At 53.1% G+C, this 25,911-nt stretch overlaps 1 protein-coding gene across 1 annotated transcript in view; it reads left to right on the top strand.

The window, feature by feature from the left end:
* The window catches only part of COLEC11 (collectin subfamily member 11), a 30,028-nt gene extending 21,710 nt beyond the window's left edge, over nucleotides 1–8,318 (top strand). The window contains exons 5-8 of the mRNA XM_027113866.1: nucleotides 2,797–2,868; nucleotides 5,323–5,376; nucleotides 7,214–7,309; nucleotides 7,467–8,318. Of these exons, the coding sequence (XP_026969667.1) occupies nucleotides 2,797–2,868; nucleotides 5,323–5,376; nucleotides 7,214–7,309; nucleotides 7,467–7,858 (614 nt within the window). The 3' untranslated portion in view covers nucleotides 7,859–8,318. The remainder of the gene's footprint in view (nucleotides 1–2,796; nucleotides 2,869–5,322; nucleotides 5,377–7,213; nucleotides 7,310–7,466) is intronic.
* Nucleotides 8,319–25,911: the final 17,593 nt, after the last annotated feature.

Genomic DNA, 25,911 nt, shown 5'->3' with positions numbered 1-25,911 from the left:
CAGGTTGACTCATTTACCACAGCGGGATGTGAGCTAGACCCTGACGGCATCCTTCAGCAGCATCCTTCAGCAGTGAGTCATGAGTTAATCGTCTGCTAAGCCCAGAGGTTTCGCGTGGGGTCGGGGAGTGGGGGAGGGGGCAGCGCTTTCGCCATTGTTCTTGATTGCAGGTGTTTCCCCCTCCAGTGTGCTCGTCCAAGCCTCCTTACCCTCTCCCTGTCTGCTAGGGGCAGCAGGAGCCGTCTGGGTGGGAGCAGAGGGGTGGCAGGTGTTGTTTTGAGTTCCCCTCTGCAGGGAGGGGTCTTGGGGAGAAGTGACCCCAAGGTTGGCAGGAGGCCCACACTCTGTCCTCACCTTTTCTAGGTGGAATCTTAGCAAACAACAGACTCTTCAGGGGATGGGTTTGCACTCACACCCAGTCTGCCCCAATCTGCCCATTAAAACGTGGACCAGACTCCTCTGCGGTGTCGGGTCTTCTGAACGAGGAGGCGTGTTCCCCAGGCAGGAAGCCGCTCTCCAGACTCTGGCGACCCTGCCCCTCTCCAGTGGGAGTTCAGTGGGATCCACGTGCTGGGGACCATCCACCCGACTCATGACTGTAGGTGCATTACTGTAGGTGCCTTCCTGCCTGAAGATATGGTTGGGTTGGGGGTCTCTGAGACCTCCTCCTGCCCTGGGCACTCTCTCCCTGGGACTGCCTGATGGAGCCCGAGCTTAATCCAGTCTATCAGGCCTGCGCGTCCCCGTAAGGACGCCATGGCAAGTGTCCCAGCAGACCCTGCTGAGACAGCGTGAAAACAAGCCAAACCCCCCCGTGATTTGGCGAGATGTGAAAGTAAAAAGCATGAGCACGGAGGTCATCTCGACACTTATCCGGCTCAGCCCAGCTTCCCCAGGGCTCACGTTGACCCCAGGACCTCAGGAGGGGCACAACGGAGAGTTATAGGGAAGGGAACGTTGGCCTTTTGAAGAAAAGGTGTCCGGAAGGAGGGTGGCGGCCGAGGCCCTGGAACAACGGCAGTAGCTGAGTGCGCACTCCAGGGACAGGGGCTTTGCTCTGGAACACTTTGCAGGAGGCTGAGCAGGGTGTCTGTGGTCATCTTTGAGCTCAGACCACACTAATGGACTAGAGGGTCCAGACAAGGGACCAGGGTGTCCAGACAAGTGGCTCGGGGGCCATAGCCAAACACCACAGACACAGGGGCTTAAGCCCCTGACACTGATCTCGCACGGTTCTGGAGGCAGGGGTCCCGGAGCAGGCTGTCTGCATGGTTGGGGTCTGGGGAGGATCCGCTTCCTGGCCTGCAGACGGCCGACTTCTGGCCGTGTCCACAGATGGTGGAGAGAGAGGATTCCAGGCTGTTCATCCTCTCATCAGGGGATGCATCCCACCCCGTGACCTCCTCTGACCCTGACCCCCTCCAGATGCATCACATGGGGGTCAGGGCTTCAGCATATGAATCTGGGGGGCACTTCAGTCCCCAGCAGGCGGGGACAGTGGTCAGGCCTGCTTGGGGGCTGGTGCTCCTGTATGGGAGCACAGACAGGGTGGGGAAGCTGAGGGGAAGATTTCAGGGAGAAAACAGTAGATGTTTGAAGGACTGTCTGTGGACGGCGGATTAGAATAGCCGTGCATCTCTCTGGCTGCAAAACCAGGACTGCTGGGTGGAAGGAGCAGGTGGCGCCTTTCAAGCTCCTGCAAGTCAACAAAGGAACACTTTTCTGTGGCTGGAGCTGCCTCAGGACGGCTGTGCTGGGGGGTTCACTTAGAGCCCCAGGGGCGTGGCTGTCGGGGCCGCTGTGGCCCTGTCTGGCCCAAGAGCTGAGTAGCTTGTTCCTCTTCCAGCAATAAAGTGAAGCCCTCACCATATCCTCAGAGTGAATATTTACTAAGTCTCTGCCTCCCAGACATTTCTTAGTCTGGGAATTTCTCCCTACCCTCCTGACACCACTCCCCTGGGCCGCCTCCTGCGGTGCCTGCCTCGTCCCTGTCCAGGCCTCGTCCACGTGTGACCAGAGGCATGGTGATGTGGTCCTGGCTGGTGGCTGTCTTCTCCCCAGCTCCCGGATGCCTCCTCAGAGCCCCAGGCATCTCCTGTTACAATACTAGTTGTGTGAGTTACCACTGGCCACTTATCTCCCCGACCCCCCCGCAGACCCTGAGCCCTGTCACTCCTGTGTCCCCAGCATCACACACTGTACACGGTGTCCGGGGCAGGAGTCACCTCATGGCGGGACCAGGTACTTGACCCGGGCAAGTGCTGAACCCCCGTGAACCCCATCTGCGCGATGAATCCCTCCTGTAACCAAATAAGAGAACATGTGTGCGCGTGCTCTGTGCCAGACACTTCACCCTTGTGCGAACGTGAGCCGGCTTTGGTGGGGTGTCTGCATCTCTGCTGTGGTTCACCCCTCAGCCTGTGTTCTGTCCTCTGACCTCGACCTGGCCTGAGCTGTGGGAACATCACAGAACTAGGACTTGCTTGCTGGCCGGAAGCGCTCAGTCTAAGGCGCTCGGTTGAGTTGAGGACATGGGGATGTACCGTGTGGCCTCCTCTGTTCCGTAGTGTGTGTGACTTTAGGGGTGTGTGTCTTCCTTTGGGAAATACATCAGCAGGTGACATGTAGAGCCTTCTGGGGTCAGTCGGATACACGACCTTGGAGAGGTTAAACAAGAGTTGTAACGTGTTCGGTCTCCTCGTGTGTGTGTGCATGCGTGTTCACGTGGGCTGATACACGGGAGGTGTACTGCATTACCTGTGCCTCGACCAACTGTGATCTCATTGTTTTCCACAGGAGACGTGGGTGACAAAGGACAGAAAGGCGGCGTGGGGCGCCATGGAAAAATCGGTCCCATTGGTTCTAAAGGTACTTCCGACACACCTCTGCTCACGTTCCCTCGCAGGCTCACCTCCCGGGCGCTTAGAGAGTAGCTGGTGGTCGTGTTTATTTTGTGCGCTTTATACACGATAGCTGTGTTCCAGCGTTTGCGTTTTGGGATCGATCAGACTTGACTGGGTGCCACGAGGTGGGGAGAGCTCCCTGCCCCTCAGGGTTCACATGCTGCCTGGGGGAGAATCAGGAGCCCCATTTAGGCAGCAGAAGGACCGCGTTCCCGACACACTGTCCGTCCACCTGCAGCTCGGGTGACTCAGACTCTCTGAGACTGGGGGGTGGCTCCCCATAAGCACGGGGGGCAGGAGGGTGACAGCAGCGTGGGAGCAGCACCAGTGCCCACGCGACCCCGTTTGACCTGCACAACCCTGGAGGGTGGGCAGCTCGGGAGACTGTCCCCAGGGCAGTTAAGGGGTCGCTCAGCATCGCCCGGCTCTTCTGCGCCCCCCCGCCCCCCATTCCGCACTCAGTCAGCAAATACTTTCTGAGCCCCTGGCTTGTCCTGCGCCCGTGCTAGACCCCAGAGGGCTCGGGGTGGAGGAGGCGAGGCCCCTCAGCCCCGTGAAGGGCTCCCCCAGGTCCTGTCATGGGTGCTGGCAGCAGGAGACAGAGGCTGGGGGGCTTGGGGCTGGGAGGGAGTTTGGCTGTGGTCTGCTCTGCCCAGCGCGGTGCCTGCAGTCCTGTGCTCCATCACCCTGCCTGGGGCTTTGAGCTGTGATGGGTCCAGGTGGTCAGTTCCGATCGAATGGCACAGACCTCCCCCGGCCCAGCCTGTCCCTGGTGGGAAGGGTCCCTCAGCCAGGACCGAGACGAAGAGTGTGGCCAGCTCGGCGAGCTGCGTCTCTCCTCCCGGCAGATCCGTGGGCAACACCCGCCCCGTGGATTCATTACAGAGCACACAGATCGAGATGCGTGATATAGAGAGGGATGCGGAAGCTTTGAAAAAGCTTTAAAAAATTGTGGTAATATATTTGTAACATAAAATTTGTCACTTTAACTATTTTCAGTGTAATTCAGTGACACTAAGCACGACTGCAAGGTTGTAGGACCACCACCGCTATGCATTTCCAAAATGTTTTCATTCCCCCAGAGAGACTCTGTCCTCGTGAGGTAGTAACGCCCCACCCCTGCAGCCCCTAGCAGCCTCTAACCTGCTGTCTGTCTCTGTGAACGTGCCTGTTTAGATATTCCATATAAATGGAATCGCACAGTACTCGTCCTCTTGTGTCTTGTTTCACTGGGTATAATGTTCCCAGGGTTCATCTGTGTTGCAGCAGGTGTCAGAATTTCTGTCCTTTATATAAGGCTGGATAATATTCCGTTGCATGGATGGACCACGTTTTATTTATCCCTTCATCTGCTGACGGCCACTGGGGTTGTTTCCACCTTTTAGCTGCTGTGAAGAACGCAGTGAATACTGGCTACAAATAGGGATGTGTGTGCTTTTAACATACAGCATATGCTCTGGGTAAATGTCAGAGTCTCACCAGGGGACAGCTTGCCAAGAAGGCCCTTACTGGGCTTAGCTTACCTGATCTGCTCCATCTCTGAGACTCTGCCGTCCTGGGTCCTTGTCAGGCTGATCCTTGAGTCATTTCCAAGCTCCTGGTGTTGATAAAAGAAAAAAAAAGGAATCACTTGGACGGAGACTGCCGAGCTCTCTCCATCCCCATCAAACGGAACATGACTCTCCAAGGATGTAGAAGTCGCTGCCCCTTCACTGTCCCAGGTCAGCCGAGAAGCTTAAGTTCTCTCAGGGGGAAGAAAGGTAGTGCTTTAGGAATATTCCTGTGATTTAAAAATAAATAGCCATTGTCTAATTTCTAGAAAGCTTTGTTGCCATGATTTCCTCCTATCCCTTTGTTTCATAAGTTGGAAGAAACGGAGGGGCAGAGTGGCTGAGTCGTCTGTCCTGTCCACAGAAGGCTGGCGCCCAGGTGTCCTGGTGGCTGTGCCCCTGGGACACCTTGCTGCCTCTCAGAGAGGGACAGGGAGGACCGCTCTCATCTTGACTCTGTTTGGATGAGGGAACCTCTACGGTCCATCCGTCTCTGACGTTACCTGTTCTACCTGAATTTTCTTGCTGTGATGTGGGACATGGAGAGAACTGGCACTGGGTGTTACGGATTTCCGAGGTGATAGCGTGTTCTAGGAAACATGCTGGGTTTTCCAGAATTGACTTAAAGAACGCTCATCTGATAATCTCTGAAGTCCCATGATATGTGGATGTCCCACGTCACATAAACAGAGCCTGAAGAATCAGTCATCTACAGACCATTCCTCCCTCCAGTTCACCGCAGAAGGAGGGTCTGGGAGGAACCGCAGGGCACTGCACATGGAAGAAAGAACATTGCTACCTGGACATTTGAACTCAGGGGACACGTCCCACCCCTGCTTTGTGACTTTGGCCTTGCTTCTCTTTTCCAGGTGAGAAAGGAGATTCTGGTGACATAGGACCCCCTGGCCCTAATGGAGAACCAGGTATGGCATAAGGGGTCCAAGGATTTTTTAGAAATGTATTAAAATTGCACTTTTAGAAAGTATAAATCATGACATAAAACTTAATAGGCTGGAAAAAGCGCGTGTAACTGACACGCCTTCCTCGTGCATCACACCCTCCCATGGACTATTTCAGTATTTGCTTTCCTGCTACCTGAATGTTTTCGTTCCCGTTCAGGGCTGTGGTCTGCACGCCAGCTGTGTATTATCACCTCATCGATCCAGCTTAGATACGCACGCCCTAAAGCGCACTTTCCTCCTTTCCTACTGTTCTCTGGGAGCATCAGGACCCCCTCCTGACCACCAGCTTCTCTGAGAAGCGCGCCCGTACTTTCCGGTTCATCTTCCTCATTCTGGGTGTCCTTGCAGCCGACTCCCCACGACCCTCCTGTCACCGCGGACCCCGGCCCAGCTCAGTGGACTTAACCGACTTCCCTTAACTTCTCCCTGGTGCCAGGAGACCGGGCCGCGGGCAGCCCCCGTCCTCTCTGCCTGCCGCCCTGTGGCCCCTGCTTCTTCCTCTCTTCTCGGAGGAGCTCTGCCCGCTGCCCTTTCTTCTTTCTCCATGTGGCACAGCCTGCTGCCCGCTCCAACCCCACCGCTGTTCCCTGGACTTCGGCTGCACCCGCACCCCTGCCCAGCACGCACCTCCACCCCAATGTCACTCAACCCCTGTCCCTGCCAGGTTCAGGCCATCTATGCTCAGTGTCCCCCAACCCCTGCCGGACTGTTCCCACCACCATCACTCGGGCTCTTGTGGCCTCTCAGCCCCATTACTGAAACGCCATCCTAACAGGTGTGCACCCTCTGGTCCTCGTCCCCAACACGTGTGACCGCAGGAGACACTGCACAGATACTAGATTGAGGGGGAAGATACAGTGTCTGCATCCCTTGGGTAGGCCCTTCCTGCCAGCTGAAGGCACCTGTCAGCTTGATACCGGTCCCATCTCTCCAGAAAACGTCAGTGCCTCAAACCTCAGTGAACTCAAAGACAACGTGTGTCTCAGAAAAAGTTCCATTAAAGAAAAAAACCCCAATCACACCAGCATCATTCCAGGTGCCCATGTGTTGGGGAGTGTTTGGGTTCTAAGTGGTAGAGGGGGGCTGAGAGTTTGGAAGACCGGGCCAAACACCAAAGAGTGTGTTCAGACTGGAAAGGCAGGCTGAGAGCTTCGCACGATGGAATTTCTGAGGAAAAGGTGAGAAGTCCTGCCCCTGTGCTCACAGAGTCAGAGCAGAGGGTGGGCGGGAGCCGGCGGCCCCTCCTGCTCTGGTGGAGAAGCCGAAGCCAGCAGTGCCACCATGGGTGACGGGCCCCCCAAGCGCTGTGATGGCCGAGTGACATTCTGAGAAGGTTCCTGACCGCGTGGAGCTCTTCACAGCTGGAAGGTTAGGGTCCTCCTGAGAGGGCCAGGAGGAAACACCTGAGCTGAGGCAGGGTTGGCCATGCTGGGATGACTGAACATCACCCCACGGTTCCAGCTCCACCACTTTGCTCAAACGTCCTGTCGTCTCTCCTGCCGCGCTGTCACTGCCCGCAGTCTTCCCGAGGTGACTGTCCTAACCCCCTGCTCTCGCCGCCATACCTCCACTGAGCTCCTCCTAAGCGACCAGAGCGAGATTGTGAAACGTGAACCCGACCTTGGTGCCCCTGTGGAAACCCTTCCACTGCTCCCTGCCTTTAGGATCACGTCTGAAATCTACATGCAGCCTCAAAGGCCTTCGTGTTTTGAATCGCCTAGCATGCGGGGGAGGGGGTACCCCCTCCCGAGCCCGCCTCCGGGTCAGTCCCATCACACGCCGGGCGCGGTCTCCGCAGGCATCCCGTGTGAGTGCGGCCAGCTGAGGAAGGCCGTCGGGGAGACAGACAACCAGGTCGCGCAGATCACAGCGGAGCTGAAGTTCATCAAACACGGTACGTGCTTCTCGGGGCTTCCCTGCTCCCGTGTCCCCCCGACCCCTGCCCGGAGGCAGAGCGGCCCTGGGTCTGCTCCCCGTGCGCACGTGCTGGGTTGGCGCCCCGGGTTTGCTGGGGACCCGCGAGCGCTCGCCCTCCAGCCCTGTCCCCGCAGCCGTCGCCGGCGTGCGCGAGACGGAGCAGAAGATCTACCTGCTGGTGAAGGAGGAGAAGCGGTACGTGGATGCACAGCTGGCCTGCCAGGGCCGGGGCGGCGCGCTGGGCATGCCCAAGGATGAGGCCGCCAACGGGCTGCTGGCCGCCTACATCGCGCAGGCCGGCCTGGCCCGCGTCTTCATCGGCATCAACGACCTGGAGCGGGAGGGCACCTTTGTCTACGCGGACCGCTCGCCCATGCAGACCTTCAGCCAGTGGCGCAGCGGGGAGCCCAACAACGCCTATGACGACGAGGATTGCGTGGAGCTGGTGGCTTCCGGGGGCTGGAACGACGTGGCCTGCCACCTCACCATGCACTTCCTCTGCGAGTTCGACAAGGAGCACGTGTAGCGGGGGCCCTGCTGCTCCAGCATCGGCGGCCCCTCCGCCACCGGGTGGCTGCCGGCTGCCACCATGGGTGGGAGGCTCTGCCCGCCACGTGGTCCCCAAGCAGGAGTGCGGGGTCCCCGGTAAAGGCTCCTTTTCTGAATCTTAGAGAATGGTGCATGCTTGGGCGAAAAAGAAGGAAAAAAAAACGTGTTTCTGGGTATTATGTCTGAAGAACTAGAGTTTTATTATTTGTAGTGTAGACAAAATGTTCGTTATGTAATTACTCAGAATCGCCTTTGGCTTTGTGCAAAGTATGAAACGAGATCTTTAAATGTTATAACAGTTAAGTACAAACAATGGTAGAGGGGTCTTAAATGACTACCTTCCTTTTAATTTCTATATGGAAAAGAATCCTCTTAGCTCAGATCAGTGCTTCTGTAAAAGTAGAAACAATTTTGCTTTGCTGCGGATTTCAGGAAAAAGAAAAGTAAATGCTCCGAATTTGACAACTGAATGTTGTTCTCTCAGTGTCTTCTCTAGCGGTATGCGTTATCTATTCCTGTATCGCGGTCACCCCCAAACAGCGACTCACGACAAAGCATCAACGTCCCCGCAGGTCCTGTGGGGCGGGACTTCACCCAGAGCTCGGCTGTGGGGGGGGGGGGGGGGTGGCTCTGTTTCACCAGCCACACTTGACCGTGAGGTTGCTGGTGGCATTCAGTGCCACACGGGTGGCTGGATGGAGGCCTGGGTTCCTTGCCGGGCACCTCTGCCCTGGGCACCTCCCCAAGGACCGCTGGCCACCTCAGAGCAGTGCGAGCGTGCGCGCATCCTGGGAAGCGACCCCCCCATCACTGTCTGCGTTCTGGTCTCAGAAGCCTGTCCCCAGGTCCAGCCTGAACTTGGGGAGGGGACTCCTGGAGACGGGACCGCTGGGGGCCATCCCAGAAGCTGCCTGCCCGTCACCCACGGTTCTTCCTTTTGTACATCAGAATCCCCAGTAAAACATAATAAACATCTTCATTTTTCAAAGAAAACAGGCAGTCACGCACCCACAAAGGAAAACAGCTGGGGCTGGGAGCCAGAAGGGGGCTCCGGGGACACCGCTCTCCAGGGCCTCTTGTGTGTCTGCGTGTCTCGGGAGCGAGGCCCCGGCTGCCCGACGTTCTGGACCGCGCCTGCAGGGTGTTTGTGTAGCGACTGTTTTGGAGGAAGGGGAGCGTCTGCCTAGAGCTGCTGGCGCGGTGAGAGCCCAGCGCGGTGAAGGTGCCGCTGGCTTCTTCCCCAGGGGCTGGTCCTCTTTGTGCCCTGCAGACTGGAGCTCAGGCCCCGGTGCTATTGCTGTAGGTGCCACAGGGGCCAAGGCAGCGGCTCTGCTCCGGGTATCTGCGGGACCCCCGCTGCACCCACGGGCCTGTGGGGCAGCCAGGCACCCCTGCTCACAGCCCAGGGCCCATGACCTTGAGCTGGCCCAGGTGCCTGCCCCTCACAGGACAGGCAGATCCAGTCCCAGGGGCCTGTGCAAGGGAACTGACCAGGTGGTGACTGCAGTTGGGCAGGGCGTCCTGAAGCCGGAGCTTCCCCAGCATCACCACGACGGCCTCGGCCCATGCGACTGCCCTCGGTCACCTGGACAGAGCTGCCCTGGCCCTAGGGTGGGTCAGGTGTGCCCCACCCCTCCGGGCTCTTCACCGGGGTCAAGGGCAGCCCAGGGCAAGCCGGCGCCTCCCTGGGTCTGGATTCGTCCCTGGTAGGGGAGGAGTTGGGATGGGGCCACTTTTGTGCTCTCGTGTCGCCTCGGCTCTCAGGTGAAACCAGAGGGAGCCGATCCACGTCCCCTCCTGTCGCCGCCTCCGATGAGCCCGCCTCCGAGGCTCTGTGCCAGCACGAAGCGCAGGAAAGCACGCCGGCCTTTGTCTGTGCCTGGGTCACACACCTCTACAGGGCTGTGACGGTGTCAAAGACAATTTGATAGGACAGGCGCAGCCGGCAGGAGGCCAGAAGCACAGCCGCTAATTGAATCCCCCAGCTCGGCAGGAAGGGCCCGCGGGGTGGGCCGCGGCCGCTGATTTGCAGCGCAGGAGGGAGGCGGTCTGGTTGAGGGGAGAACCGGGATTTATTAGGTGCTGCATCGAGGCGTGACCGGAAAGCTGGTGCGCGGGCACCTCTCTGAGCCCCGGGTGCAGCGTGGGCGAAGAGGATGGGCGGCGGCGGCGTACCCGCGCGTCCACACTGCCACCCAGCGGCCGCGGGGGGACGTGCACCCGCGAGACGATGCTGCAGGGGTCCCGGGCCCCCTAGGCTGCCCGCCACACTGAGGCTCTGGGGGTTCGTGTGTGTGTGTGTGTGTGTGTGTGTGTGTGTGTATGCATGCGCGCGCGTGTGTATGTGAGAGACAGAGGTATTGAGAGAGTGGGGATCAGTCAGAAACGGAGAAGGGAGACAGATGCAGAAGAACAAAGGGACAAAGGGCAGCAGGGAGGGGAGGAGGGCCCCCCCAGACCCAGCAGTGCCAGACCCTTCAGGGAACACTCAGCCATGCTCCGTGTGGCTTCTCATCGAGGCCTGAGTGTGACCCCAGGTGGCGGCAGACATGGAGACCTGACAAACAGAGGAGTCGGGAAAAGCATTGGTCTTCTGACCGTAGGGGTCACGGCGAGCTCTAGCATGGGCTTCCACTCCTCGCCCTGGGCCCGGTGCCCCTGCAGCACGGGGGACGAGCGGGGTTTCGGGGGGCTGCAGCGAGAATGGCAAGAGGGTGTCTCCTCTCTGGCGGCGGCTCAACGCCTTCTTTTCCCCGGGGCAGCCTCTGTCTGTCGGTTCCTGCCTCACCCAGACTTGACAAACTGGCTTCCGCGTCTGCCGCCCTGGGGGTCTGGACGGCGCCCACCTGCTTCCTTGGGGGCGGTGGCAGGCGAGGGCCCAGGAGTGGTCACCAGGGGTAACCCCGTTTAATCTAGCAGATCAGAACCAAGGGCAGGTGGCATTTCTTAGCTGTAAGCAAAAAAATCTGAGTCTGGCTAATTTAAGCAGAAAGGGAATTGTTGAAAGCTTTTTGGCAGTTCAAAGGAATTTTGGAAAGACTGGAGAATGTCTTGGGTGCTACACGGAAGGGAGAAAAGCCCATACACCATGCAGGGCCTGCAGGGTCCCTCTGCCGGTAGCTGGCTGCAGACAGGAGCAACTGCCCTGCACGCCCACGCCGAGCTCCACATTCAGCATTGGGATTGAGCCTGTCTGGGTACCTAGATCTCCAGGCCAATTATGTGTGTCTGCCCAGGTTGTGCACTGCACAGATCCAGAGGCACCACACCGAGAACATTCCGCACACAGTGGCTTTGTATGTGTCTGTGCCCTAGATATGAGGAAGGCTGGGAAAGCTTGCCGTTTGCAGTGTTGATGGCGGGAGGGAAACTCTGCTTCACAAGGATGGGGTATCCCAAGCAGAGCATATCAGGTAGCTTAAACCACCGCCAAACTTAGGGACTTTAAACAGTAACGGACGAGTTTTGTTCTTAAGAATTTCATCTGGAAGGGGAGATATGTGCCCCCTGAGACCAGAGGGTCCAGTGGGAGCCGAATGGGGGAGGGCCAGGCAGGTTCTGGAAGGGGATGGGGGCAGCCTCTCCCGACGGTTTGGTTTCATCCCGGAGGACTGGAGGTGCAGGGGGGAGCAGGGCAGGCCAAGACCCGGTAAAGAGAACCCAGGAAGGAAAGTGGGAGGGGTTCCCGAGGCAGGAAACCCCTCCAGGCATCAGAGGACCCCTCGCTCCAGCACACCTGCTGCTCTGAATCCCTGCTCGGTTCAGCCGCTTACGACTTAGGCTCCCTGGAATAACCTTGGGCCTCAGTTTCTCCATCTGTGATAACAGCGCTCTGCAGGGTGGTGTGATGATGAGTGTGATCACCTGTGCCCCTCGTGTGTCAGGTGTGGCCATGTGTGTCAGGTGTGGCCACGTGTGTCAGGCAGGTGCTCAGCTGTGCCCGTCTCACCGGAAGCCCTTCCCCAGACCCCAGGCTCCCAGGGCTGGGACATGTGTCTTTCTTGCCACGAGGCACAGGTGTGCTTTCTCAAGGTCCGCGAGCCCCTTTAACCCCCATGGAAGCTCTGTGTGCGTCTGCACTTTCCCAGCTGAGGGTCCTTCCCGTTCTCAGCCCCCCTGGCTCTCTTCTCTGCCTGGACCCACTGCTGGGTGTGCTGAACACATGCTCTCACGGAGGCCTCCTAGAGACAAAGCCCAGGGGACCCAGGAACCAGGGAGGAGGGGCTTCAGGCCAGGTTGCTGTTAGGGATGGGGGCGGACAGTGGCAGGGTCAGCGACAGTGGGGGGCCCAGGTCTGCCTTAGCCTCGCACAGGGGTCTTGCAGGGGCGCCCTTGGCTTCTGCAGGGAGGGGCTGCTCAGCTTGGAGCTCTAGCTCCCTGCAGCCCTTGTGACATCACACAGGTGAGGCCCATCCCCGGGAAACTCTGACTCCCTGGCTCGGGCCCCTATAAATTTTCTCCTGCTGGCACCTGAGTACCATGGGACCTTGGCTGGCTAGTGGGAAGCAAGAAACCCGATTCTGAACACCGAACGTCAGGACTCCTGGTGAGCTTGGAGGGTTGTTTATAAACAACTTGCTATTTTAAAGTTGTTATTGCAGAAAGAACAGGGCGACAGAGAGGAATTTATCAGCACAGCAAGCGTTTGACCCTTTGAGAGGTGAGGGTGGGACGGATCTCCGCAGACGTTTGGTGTTGGGGGTGGCTGAATGCCGGGAATGGTGTTTGCGGAGCTGGGAACAGCCCGAGTGTGCTAAGTGGCTCTGGGCTCTGGTCCTGCTCTGCTGGGGTTTTAGCCAGTTTGGTCTGTACAAAAACACTAAAGAACTAAGCCCACAGGTGAAATGAAACTTTGTCCCAAAGAAGAGCCACGCATCCGCGGGAAACTTGAACAAGTCCCCAAGCACGTCCACCAGGGATCTCAGTGCTGACCTCGGGCTCCCCCACATCGCTACCTGTACACGCTCTAGCTTTGTCCCACACTTGAATAAACTTCTTTTATTTCACTATAAGTCTCAGCCTTTTGCCCAGAGGCTTTTTTATTAGGCCCCATCGGCAGTGATAACAGAAGCCTCTGTTCTTGAATGGGAATTGTCGGGACAGCCTGGCTTGCTCCTCAGAGGGAGACCACCCTCCCACATTTCTTAGACTCACCCCGTTGCACCTTCCTATTTTAAGGCAAATCCCAGAGGAGAACAGCTTTTGACTGTGAAATGTCAAGATTATGCTTTTTTCCACCAAGAGAAACTAACGGCCTCACTGCATTGGAATAACCCATTATAATGTTCCTCATTTCTGATGACGGCCTCACTGCATTGGAACAACCCATTATAATGTTCCTCATTTCTGATGACGGCCTCACTGCATTGGAACAACCCATTATAATGCTCCTCATTTCTGATGATGGCCTCACTGCATTGGAACAACCCACTATAATGCTCCTCATTTCTGATGACTAAGTTGCAGTTTGCATGAAAAGCTTTAGCATATTCATTAAACATCACAGCCTGGCCTCAGCCACAGCCCCTTTTAGAGGTGATCTTGCTCTTTGCCTACAACTATTTAAAAGCTAATTTTATTCTATTAAAAAAAATAAATTTATTTATTTATTATTTTTATTCTTGGCTGCATTGGGTCTTCGTTGCTGCGCATGGGCTTTCTCTAGTTGCGGCGAGCAGGGGCCACTGTTCGTTGTGGTGCGTGGGCTTCTCATTGTTGTGGCTTCTCTTGTTGCGGAGCATGGGCTCTAGGCGCCTGGGCTTCAGTAGTTGTGGCTTGTGGGCTCTAGAGCGCAGGCTCAGTAGTTGTGGCACACGGGCTTAGTTGCTCCGCGGCCTGTGGCATCTTCCCGGACCAGGGCTTGAACCCGTGTTCCCTGCATTGGCAGGCGGATTTTTAACCACTACGCCACCAGGGAAGCCCCTAAAAGCTACTTTTTTTTTTTTTTTTTTTTTGCGGTACGCGGGCCTCTCACTGTTGTGGCTTCTCCCGTTGCGGAGCACAGGCTCCAGATGTGCAGGCTCAGTGGCCATGGCTCACGGGCCCAGGCGCTCCGCGGCATGTGGGATCTTCCCGGACCAGGGCACGAACCCGCGTCCCCTGCATCGGCAGGCGGACTCTCAACCACTGCGCCACCAGGGAAGCCCTAAAAGCTACTTTTAAATGAACTAGTAAGGGATTCCAGATTTAGACGGATTTAGAAGTGGATGCCATAGGTGGTCTGAGCAGGTGGTCGGGTCTGGGGGCTCCTCCCCATTTCCCTACAGACCTGGCTGCTCCCAGTAGAGGTGGTGGGGGCCGTGAGCAGAGGGTTTGGTGAGCCCGCAGCCCCTGGGTCCCAGAGCTGTGGACCCCCCACTGGCTTCCCTGAGACACCGTAGGTGATTAGGCTAAACCCACTGGATCAGCCAGAACTGCCTCCCTCTCACAGGGTCTATAACCTTGGTCCCAGTTGCAAACTCTCCTTGCCGTGTGAGGTGATGCAGGCACAGGTTTCCGGGACCGGGGAGCAACATTGCTGGGGGCCTTCTGCCCACCGCAGGGTGGACAGGCGGTGCCGACACCCAGGCCCTCCGTGCATGTCTCTGTTGTTGGGATCAGTGGTGTGCCCTGGCTGCTCTCTCCTCCTGGACTCGTTCCTTGCAGTGAGGAAGTGTGTGTTTATGGGTCGCCTTATTGAACTCAGACCCAATCAACCAAGGGAGTCTGCCTATGGGCAAAGTCTGACTGGACACCAGTACAGAGTCCCCGGGCCCTGTGTTTGCTTCTCCAGAGAAGATGCAGCACACCCGTCTGTTTCTGGGGAACCTCAGCCGGCCTCACGTTTGTTCCCTCAGTGCCCACACAGCAGCCCCCCTCCAGAGGCCTCTCTGCCCCTCCCACGCTCCAGCCCCGCCCACCCACGCTCCAGCCCCGCCCACCTCATCCTGCCCACTCTTCTCCTTGGATAGCCTTGGATGGGGCCTCTCTGCCCCTCCCACGCTCCAGCCCCGCCCACCTCATCCTGCCCACTCTTCTTGGATGGCCTCGGATGGACATGGCATCTGAGTTCGTAGGAGGAAAGGTCAGTGGGTCTCTCAGGGTGAGAAGAAGCACTTAAAGCACCCAGGCCGAGGTTCCAGCTCACTTACCACTGCAGGGACCCCGACTAGAAGATCACGAATCAGACCCAAGGGCGGCCTCCTTGAGAAAGCCCATTATTGCAAAAGGCTTCCGAGAACTTCTCTTAAATTGGCGACAGTTATGAGCAAAGGCAGCATTGCCTGAGGTTTAAACAAAAAGACATTTTGCACACGTGAAAAGAATTCCCCGTCCCTCTGTGTTTTCTTACAGTAGAGATGAGTGGTCCTCAGACTTTAGTAGGAGAATCACGTGGAGAGCTTAACGTGGTGTGCGAGGCGCCAGGTAAGGCACAGAGGGAAAGACCCAGGCCTGCCCTCCAGAGCTTACACTCTGCCCGGAGACGTCTAGACCAGCGCTGGCAACAAGGTAGGCCAGGGCGCCGCGTGGGGTGGGGAAGCACGGAGGACCACGTAGGTAAGTGATGCTCAAAGGACTCCTCAGGAGGGGAGGGAGCTGGCCAGACAGAGGATGCAGCAAAGGGAGTTGACGGGGGGGGGGGCCTGAGGGGCAGGACCCTGGAGGGTAGGTGAGGCCCTGGGGCAGGGGAGGGACTCCCAGGTCAGCTCCCCTGTGCTTCGCTCGCTCTGCTACATTCTCAGGGGCAGGTGTCAACCAAAAACCTAAAAGTTGAGAGTTATGTCTTATTTGGTGGACAAAACTGAGGACGTAAGCCCAGGACGCAGCCTGTCAGTAGCGCTGAGGGACCGCTGTGCAGAGGTCGGGGAGGAACCAGGATCTACAGGGGTTTTTGCCACAGAGACCAGGCAGTCGGAACATCAAAGATGACTGTTCATTAAAGAAAACCAGACATCTCAGGTTAATGAATTCAGCCCTTTTCTATGCATGGGAAGAGGCAAGAGTCTGCGCTCACCGGAATCGTTCCTTTGATCCGCACCTCAGCTACCTGGGGCCAGGATCCTGTGCTTCTTCATCCTGAGTCCCCGCAGGGGGCCCCCTGTCTTCAGGGGGTGGCTGCAGGGGCTGAGGGCTTGGTGGCGGGCATCCTGTTTCCATCCTGAGCTCCCTCAGGGCTCACCATCTGGGCGGCTGCAATGTGATGGCTCGATGGCCCAACATCCTTTGTTTACTGATACGGCAGCAGCATTTTTTTCATTGACGCAGGTCGCACATAGCAACAGCCCCACAAGCTAGGTCACCCAAACCGCTGGCAGCTCCAGAACAGCCAGGTCCTCCCCTGCCTTTTGGGTTCTGGCTGGCGTCAGAGGCCAGGACACTGCATCCTTTCCAGACCACAGGTGTCCCTGGGCCCCAGGTTCAGTAGGGTGGCCAGCAGCCACTTTACACCTTACTCTCAGAAATGGTCTGCTTTGGGAGTTTCCTGGCGGTCCAGTGTTTAGGACTTGGTGCTTTCACTGCCATGGCCTGGGTTCAATTCCTGGTCCGGGAACTAAGATCCTGCTAGCCTAGCAGCGTGGCCAAAAGAAAAAAGAAGTTCTGCTTTGGTTAACAAATCACCAGGCCAGACTACCTGCAGGGCATCATCCTCTGAGGAGCTGGCTAAGACACAGGGGTGACCTTGTGCCCCCCCTTTTTGTTTTGCCCTTGCTCTGTGAAAGATTCACAAAGCCCAATGTCCTTTGTTCTTGAAAATAAGTTGGTTTCTTTTCTTTCCAAGTGTAAGAAGTTAGCACTTTTGCATCCAGATGGTAAAGGGGATTAAGAAAGAAGCGTGGGAAGGAAAGATTAAGGGGGAAGCAGGCAATGAAATCGAAACGTTAAAAAGCACATTGTGACTTAACTGCACATTGTTTGTCTCCCCCCAGGCAGTTTCACATTTCCTTTTTACTGCAGCTCCTAATGTTTCACTAGGGAATGAAATAAAATGGTTTGTAATTTATGGTTATTTTATCCTTACTTCTTTCTTTCTTTGGTTAGATTTTATTTGCAACAGATGACTTTTTCGCTCCTGCAGAAAACCTTATAAAGGTACTGTAAATTGGCCTCTGCGAAGTGCTGGGGTGGGGTAATCCACGAAGCCCTGTTAATTAAAATCTCCCCGTGTACCTGGGCTGGGAGTCACATGACGCCAATCAGTGAATTAGCATATTAGAACAGCAGAAAAGTGTAGAAATCAGCCTCCACTCATGCTAAGACATGGCAGAGACAGACGGGGACCTGACACAGGAATTTGGGACCACTTTGCTCTACGGGGGAAATCACTGAGATCCTCCTGTATCTCTCTCTGCCCCACGTGGTGTTCATAATCTGTGATGGGAAGAAAAGTGGGGCAGATCTTGAATTTTTTTGAAAATGTTTTACCTGCCTAATTATAAAAATGTAGGACATGTTTATTAAAAAGAGAAAATACTGATAAATATGGGGAAGAACCGGAACTCTGCTGGAATACTGCCACCCTGTCCCACCAGTGAGAGCAGCGAGAGTTCTCTCGTGAGGGATGATGGACGCAGAGGCCCGGCAGCGGGTGTGACTGCCGTCGGGTGGGGTGTGGACTCTGGCCTGGTGATGTGGCCACTCTGGTGGCACAGCTGCTCCTTCTGGGCAGGACCCGGCCAGGTCCAGAGCACGCTGAAGTCTGACCCTCTGAGGACACCTTGCATATGCTAACTTACCCGTCGGAGAAAATGACCGTAAAATGAGGAACAGAGATGTTGATTAGCTTGCTCTAGGTCACACAGCCGTCATTGTCAGAGCTCTTACGATTCACCATACGTCTATCTTTGAAAAAATTGAAATGCATCCACACCTTGACTTTGCTATTCCACAGACCTACCTTATTTGCACAAGTACACAAAGATATGTAGAAAATATTCATTCCATTGTTGCTTGAAGGGGAAAAAGCCAACCTCAATGTCCCCTAGTGGGGAGCTAGTTAAAGAACCCTGGGGTCTTTCAGATATGGAATGATGTGGCCATCATAACCTGAGCAGGCTGCCCACGCGCTGGGACAGAGGTCCAGGCAGGCCATGTGTGCAGGAGACATGCTGGAAAGGGTTCACGCCAACCGTAAGGCGGGGTGTCTGTGGGGAGCCGGGCTTGGGGAAGTTGGCGAGAGAGAGAATGGGCCTTATTTCCTACACTCCACTCTAGTGTGTATATATATATATATATATTCTCTCTATATATACACACTTACATATGTTCACACTTACAGACCACTTAAGATGTGTATGTATGTATATATATATATATACACACACACACACATTCTCTTATTTGAAAAGAAAAAGGATATTACAGGTAAAGCTAAAGTCCCTTTCACCACGAATTCAATGCCAATTGGCTCCTTCCCTTTGTAGAATTAACACTCTGATAAGACTGGCATATTCTTCTAATATATTATGTACTTTTAAACACATAACATGTGCAAGGGGCTTCCCAAGTGTTACTTCAACTTGGAAACAGTCTTCGGGGGATGTGCTCACCATTGCTGTCCTCCGGTTAAGCGGTGGGACGCAGCCGTTTGTCTAAGGCTCCACGAGGGGCCGAGCTGAGCCTCCCCCGGGCCCGCCGCCGGCTTCCGTGATGTCAGAGTGTTCGCTTTCACATGTGGCCACGGAGCAGCTCAGAGCGTGGGGCGCTGGGTGCTCAGCGGGACCCCAGCATCGAGCCTACTTTTCCTCTGACGTCGGCTGAATTCCTGGTTACGTGGTCTTTTCGGGGTTGCTTTGGGAATCTGACTGCCCTTTCTCGCTTTGCTCGACAGCCTTTTGGGAGGCACCTAGGTTGCAGTCGGGAGTTGCACCAGTGACGGGGCTCGTGGAATGAATCCTATGTGGTCTTACCTTTTGCTCTCAGTGGCTAATTCTGTGAATAAAGGCCCACAGAGAAGTAGGACTTCTTTCTCTGAAGGCAATACAGAGATAAGGAGGCACCCCCTGATTTGGAGCAGGTTCCCTGGGCGTGAAGGTGGGGCAGACACCACTGCGCCTGCTGCGGTCTCGCCTAGAGCCCCCGTCTGCACTGCCCATCTGTCCCTTTAGCCTGGGCTCTCGCCTGGATGTTAACGATCCTCTGTCACACGTCTTTGCTTTCCACGAGCACACGGAGTTTAGGAAGTGGATGTCTGGATGGCAGACCAGAGGGAAAAGGATCCCAGGTAGGATGATGACTCTGTTCATTCACGCTTGCGAAGTTTAAAACCAGGGGCTGTTGGAAAGCAGTGTACGTTTGGGGTCGATTTTAACCTGGGGCCCTTGGAATGCTCTGTCGCCTCTGATGTCCCTTCTGACCATCAGGCTCTAAGAATTCAGGAGAGGTCGTGCGCGCCCTGGTCATCTGTGCAAATAGGAGGGTGTAAACGCTTCGTTAGGAAAAGGAAAGGATGATGAGGGCTGTGATGAAGGATCCGAGCTGCGCAAACAGCATTTGGTACATGCGCTGCATTCAGCTTCAGAATCCCTCTCTGAAGCAGGTGTTCTTGTCCCGCCTGATTGCCATGGAAACAGCCTCATTCACTTAGCCCAGGTCACATCACTGGTGACATAAACTGGGAATTGAGCCAAGATCCATCCTGTCTTTTATGTAACCTGAAGATGCTACTTTCACTCATCGCTACTCATCAATCAAAATACAGTGAAAGAAATGCCTGTGAGAGGAAACCAATCCAGCATTGGGCTAATGGGGTTCTTTACGCTATCATCTCAAGTATCACACAAATATTGGATATTTCTAATTTTCTGTATTTCTGTGGTCCTCCAGACCTTATGAGGTTCTAATACGTCTGGACGTTTTAAGGTGGGTCTGTATCTGACGGCCAGAAACCAAGAACAACACAGCGACACACTGATCAAGAGTTCTTAGACTTAGCTGATGCCAAGGAGGGCGCCTGGCTGGGGCTGTAGGAAACCCCTGAAGCTTGAGATGGCAAAGAGCACGATGTTTCTAGGAGACCCAGCTCGATACCGAGCGCCGGCGAGCTGGGCTGCGTGTTCCCTACGCCAGAGTCACAGCTAAACTTTTTGTTAGTTTGTTTTGGCCATGCAGCTTGTGGGATATTAGTTCCCGGAACAGGGACCGCACCCGGGCCCTCAGCAGTGAAAGCGCGGAGTCTTAACCACTGGACCGCCCGGGAATTCCCACAGCTGAACCTTTTGGAAGCCAATCTCATCCTTGATTCACAGTTGAAGACCTGAGACTCAGAGAGGTCAATTTGCCAAAGACACACACAACTCAGGAAATGATGAGTTTGGAATCAGAATTGCTCTCAGAATCCAAGGCCTGTTCACGTTCTGGTCTGATCAGAGTTGAGGACTCACGCGGGAACGGCGGTCATGTACGGCCACGTCAGGAGAGATCTTGAAGTCACGGTCAAGAAGGAACCCACACACGTTTTTCTGTGATGGGAGGAGTGCGTTTCTGGTGTTTTATTTTCTTTGTCGTTTTGTTCACTCATGTGCTTCGTCTGCCGAATTCAGTCTGAGGCGGGTGTTGCTGTTGTCTCCAGGTCACGACTGGTGTATCGTCCAGCTGGGAGTACAGGGGTCATCCGGGGCTTCTATGTGGACACCTCTCTCTTCACACGAGGAGATTATGCTCCTCGAGTGTCGATTCAAGTGGCAAACTGTGAAGAAGGTGCCTCGGGAACCAGTGGCCCTACCCCGGGAAGGAGCATTGTGGGGTGGTGAGGCCCATCTGCCCCCGACCGCACGCTTCCCACTCAGACAGGCTCAGCAACTTGTCTAGAGGCCCCTTTGTTGCCACGGGAGCTTTACAGTGAGATTCCCACTCAAGTGCTCTGTGTGTTTTGATTTTTAGCTTAACAGTGTTCTTCAACCTGATTTAGATTTCATTATTCCCACGCTCTGCAAGCCACCCCTCCCCACCCCACGGTGCCCCTGCACATCACTGTGAGCTTTGGTGAGCAGGTGCTGGGGCAGGTGGCAGGAGTGGGCTGCCCGGACCACCTGGACGATGTGAAGCCAGGTCTGAGCCACCTGTGGGACCAGTGTACCTGCCCCCTTTTGGCTGCCCTGGTCTGCGTAATGACACGGCAGCCGTGGGCTTTCCAGAAAGGGTTCCTTTCCACACCCTGGAATAATGGGCCATGTGACTCATAAGGCTCTTTAATTGGCATCCTCCAAGGTTGGTCCCAGAGTTAATTTTTTGGCAACATGTACCATTAAGTGCATGTCTATACATGTACTTGGGAAAGAGAAATCATGTCAGTTAGCAAACGTATTTTGGAAGCACTCTGTGCACAGCACTGTATGAGGCTCCTTGGACATGAATGGGCTCACCTCCTGGAAGACAGCTGGGGAACCCGAAAAGTCACATGATGATAGGAGGGATGCTCCTTTACAAGCAGGAACGACTAGCAGACAATGACTAAGATGCCTTCAGCAAGCCCTTCAACTGTCCACGAGTGCTTCTATTTCTGAATCGCCCATGTATCAATTCTAAGGATGCCTTTGGGGGAAGTAGTGTCTCTGGAATTGACTTACAATATTCCAAAACTTTACTAATCAAGCTTTCTGAAAACTCTACTCATGTGATAAATTTGTTGAAGTTTGAACTTGGAAACGATATTTATTATTTAATGAACAGACGTACCACCATATGTTCTGCACCTCTTTTTGAAGTTACCATCGGTAATTTAAATACTGAGGAACTTTAACATGTGTGTCTGTTACTTTGATCATCTGATACATTGACTTAAGAAACAATGTCTCTAGTGTTATTTGGCAAAATGAAAATGACCACACAATCCGCTAAGAGGGTATATATATCCTCTGATTTTGAACACAAACCGTAACCCTAACGGTCACTCTAACTTCAGATAAACAACCAGAAATCCCACAACGAGAAGTCAGGACATGAGCCACAGCCAGCCCTGAGGAGTCTGAAGCCATTGCTAAGGTATGTCTCCCCAAGGAACGGGGTCTTGTCACGGGCTGTTACGACAGCAAGGGAGCAGCCCTCCTCGCCTGGCCATGCACTCAACCTGGCACAGCTCGTGCATGTGTACTTGCCCTGTGTGACCCTGCAGATGTATCTGGAGAGGTTTGTGCAACCCCTGTACCACGGCCTATGTGAGGTCTAGGGCTCTGCTTCCCATAGGGCGGTCTGCTCGCAGGGACCCCGCTGCAAAATGATGCCCGATGAGGTAAATACAGAAATTGACGCCTTAAGTAATTTTGATAGCAATTGGACAAAGTAACGTTATGCCTGATGAATTTAACACAATAAACAATTTGGCTTGTGTTTCGGTACATTCTTGTTTTTCCAAGTTTGTCTAGTAATTAATTTATATTGCGTTTTACAAAAGCGTCGATCCAGCGCTGGCTGGGAAATACATAATGGTAACAACAAATGGGCCCTTCCAGATGAGGAGCACTGATCTAGGGAAACTGTTGAGAGGTTCAGGCTAACCCATTTAAGCCATGGTCCACGGGAAGAGCCCGGGTTTTATGTGAACATTCACAGCACATTCCGGCTGCTTCTTTCTGTGAGCCCTCAAGGTGAAGGCCTTTGGAGGCTCTTTCCCAGACCTCCCTGTCCATCCCCTTTCACCACCACCAAGTGGCTATTTTGACCAGGGTGAAAAAAAAAAAGCAGGCCTTTATTCTGTTTATTAAAACTGACACTTGATCCTTATCAGTATTTTTATTAAAGTGTTCCATTAGGCATCCATCATTAATTTTTATTACAAAATGTCCTGCCCTGTAAGCCCCACACGGGCATTAGAATGAGAGAATTTATTGTTGCCTAGAGCCAACACTAACATTTTTATATTTACTGCTAGCTGAAGTCCAATGATTGGAATTGTTTGGTTCCCATGACAGAGCTTAAACCGGGAAATCCTGCATCCAGCTACAGTTGTTTTCCTGTCAACTCGCGGCAGAGGTGAGGTCACATACGACTCAACCTTTCCCTGGTAAATATGATGTGGACCCCTCTCCAGCGCTGTGGCTTCTTTAGTTAATGTTGGCAGGTTTTAAAAATACAAAATGAAGTCACCCTTTCCTTCTTGCTCTAGCATTTCAGGGTTATGATTTGCCCTTTTAGTGCGCTAGGAAATTCTTGTCTTAGCGTCCCCATCCATAGGGAGTTAGGAAAAACTATCAATTAAACTAGGATGTGATGGAACTAAGTTGTGTTGGGCTAGATATCTCCTAACAATGTCTGTTTCACAGGTCCATTAGTTGAAGTGCTATGTACAAACAACCATCAGCTTTATTGTAATTCACATAACATGCGATTCACCCATTTAAGTGTACGATTTAAAGTCTATGTAAATGATATATATGTGCAACCACCACTGCAGTGCACTTTAGAACAGTTTTTATCACCTCAGAAACAAATCTGATACTCTCGGCTATCAACCTTCCTCTCCCCCAGCCCTAAGCAGCCACTAAGCAACTTTCTGTCTCGATACATTTGACTGCTCTGGACGTTTCATATACATGGTCTTTTGTGACTGTCTTCTTTTACTTAGCATAACGTTTCCAAGGCTCATCCATGTTGTAGGACGTGTCAGTACTTTATTCCTTTTTGTGGCCGAATAATGTTCCGCTGTATGGATAGACAGAGTGCTCATTCATTCATCAGCTGATAGACGTTTGGGTTGTTTCCACCTGTTGAATACTTATGAATAATGCTGGTAACATTCCTGTACAAGTTTTTGTGTGGACATATGGTTTGCATTTGGGTATACACCTAGGGTTGGAATTGCTGGATCATATAATAACTCTATGTTTTTAATTGTTTGAGGAATTATCAGACTGTTTTCCAAAATGGCCGCACCACTTTACATTCCCACTAGCATCGTGTGAGGGTTCCAACGTCCCCACATCCTCCCAACACTTGTCATTTTCTGAATTTTTGATTACAGCCATCCTAGAGCATGTGAAGTGGTATCTCACTGTGTTTTTGTTTTTGTTTTTGTTTTTTTTTGAGGTACGCGGGCCTCTCATTGTTGCGGCCTCTCCCGTCGTGGAGCACAGGCTCCGGACGCGCAGGCTCAGCGGCCATGGCTCACAGGCCCAGCCGCTCCGTGGCATGTGGGACCTTCCCGGACTGGGGCACGAACCCGCGTGCCCTGCATCGGCAGGCGGACTCTCAACCACTGCGCCACCAGGGAAGCCCCTCACTGTGGTTTGGATTTGTATTTCCCTCATGACTAATTATGATGAACATCTTTTCCGTTGCTTACCTGGCCATTTGCATATTTCTTTGGAAAAATGCTTCTTCAGATCTTTTGCCCATTCTTAAATTGGGTAAAAATCCAATGTTATTATTTTATTAGTAGTCTTTTATTACTGAGTTGAAGAGTTTTTCGTATATTCTAGGTACAAACCCTTTATCAGATATATACTTGCAGGTACTTTTTCTCTTTCTGTGGGTGTCTTCTCACTTTCTCTAGAAAGCACAGACAGTTTCACTGTCTCTTGAAGCACAGCAGTCCTCAATTTTGATGAAGTTCCACTATGTGTTTCTGTTGCTCATGCTTTTGGAGTCATACTTAGAAAATCATTGTCAAATCCGAGGTCATGAAGAATTACCCCTAGATTTTTTTCTAAGAGATTTATCATTTTAACTCTTAGATTTAGGTTTTTGATCAATTTTGAATTAATTCTTGTATATGGTGTAAGGTAAGGTTTCAACTTCATTCTTTTGCATGTGGATATCAGTTGTCCAAGAACCATTTTTTTTGGAAAAGACTCTTCTTTCCCAGTTGAATGATTTGGGCACACTTGTGAAAAATTAGTTGACCCATACATACATGGGTTTATTTCTGGACTCTCAATATTATGTGTTTATCTTTATGCCAGTCCCACACTGTTTCGACTAATGTTGCTTTGTAGTATGTTTGGAAATCAGAAAGTTCGTCTTCCAAATTTGTTCTTTTGGAAGATTGTTTTGGTTATTTGGAATCATTTACAATTCCATACGCAATTCTGTATTTCAGAATCAGCTTGTGAATTTCCAAAGAAGTCAGCTGGGATTCTCATAGAGATTTTTGCATTGGATCTGTAGATCAATTTGGGGAGTATTGCCAGCTTAAAAATACTAACTCTTGGGCTTCGCTAGTGGCACAGTGGTTTAGAGTCCGCCTGCCAATGCAGGGGACACGGGTTCGTTCCCCAGTCCGCGAAGATCCCACATGCCGCGGAGCGGCTGGGCCCGTGAGCCATGGCCGCTGAGCCTGCGTATCCAGAGCCTGTGCTCCGCAGTGGGAGAGGCCACAACAGTGAAAGGCCCGTGTACCGCAAAAAAACAAAACAAAACAAAACAAACTCTTCCAATCCACGAACATGCGATGTTTTCCCATTTGTTTACATTTCCTTAATTACTTTCAACAACATTCTGTAGTTTTCAAAGTATACATTTTGCACTTCTTTGTTAAATTAACTCCTACATCTTTTATTCTTTCTGAATACTATTGTAAATGGAATTGTTTTCTTAATTTCATTTTTGGATTGCTCATCATAAGTGTATAGAAATACAATTGATTTTTGATATTAATCTTGTGTCCTATGACTCTGCTGAACTTGTTTATTAGTACTAATGGATTTTTAGTGGAATCCTTAGGATTTCTACAGACAAGGTCATATTATCTGTTAATAGAGATCGTTTTACTTCTCCCTTTCCAATATGAATGCCAGCTTCCTTCCTTCTTTCCTTCCTTCCTTTCTTCCCCCTCCTCTCTCTCTCTGTTTCTTAAAATCTCCAGTGCAAAGTTGAAAAGAAGTGGCAAGAGCAGAATCCTTGCCTTTTTCCTGGTCTTGGAGGGAAATCATTCAGTCCTTCACAATTAGATATGTTGTTAGCTGTGGGTTTCACAGATGCCCTTTATTAGATTATGAAAGTTCCCTTCTACTCCTTCTTTGTTGAGTGTGTTTATCATGAAAGGGTGTTGGATTTTGTTAAATACTTTTTCTTTGTCTATGAGATTATCATGTGGCTTAATAAAATGTCTTTTGTTCT

The sequence above is a fragment of the Aethalodelphis obliquidens genome, unplaced genomic scaffold (genome assembly GCF_003676395.1).
Source record: "Aethalodelphis obliquidens isolate GAN/ISIS:26980383/991018 unplaced genomic scaffold, ASM367639v1 scaffold12, whole genome shotgun sequence".
NCBI lineage: Eukaryota > Metazoa > Chordata > Mammalia > Artiodactyla > Delphinidae > Aethalodelphis > Aethalodelphis obliquidens.
Note: the sequence above shows the minus strand (reverse complement) of the source record. Positions and strands in the feature narration are given on the sequence as shown.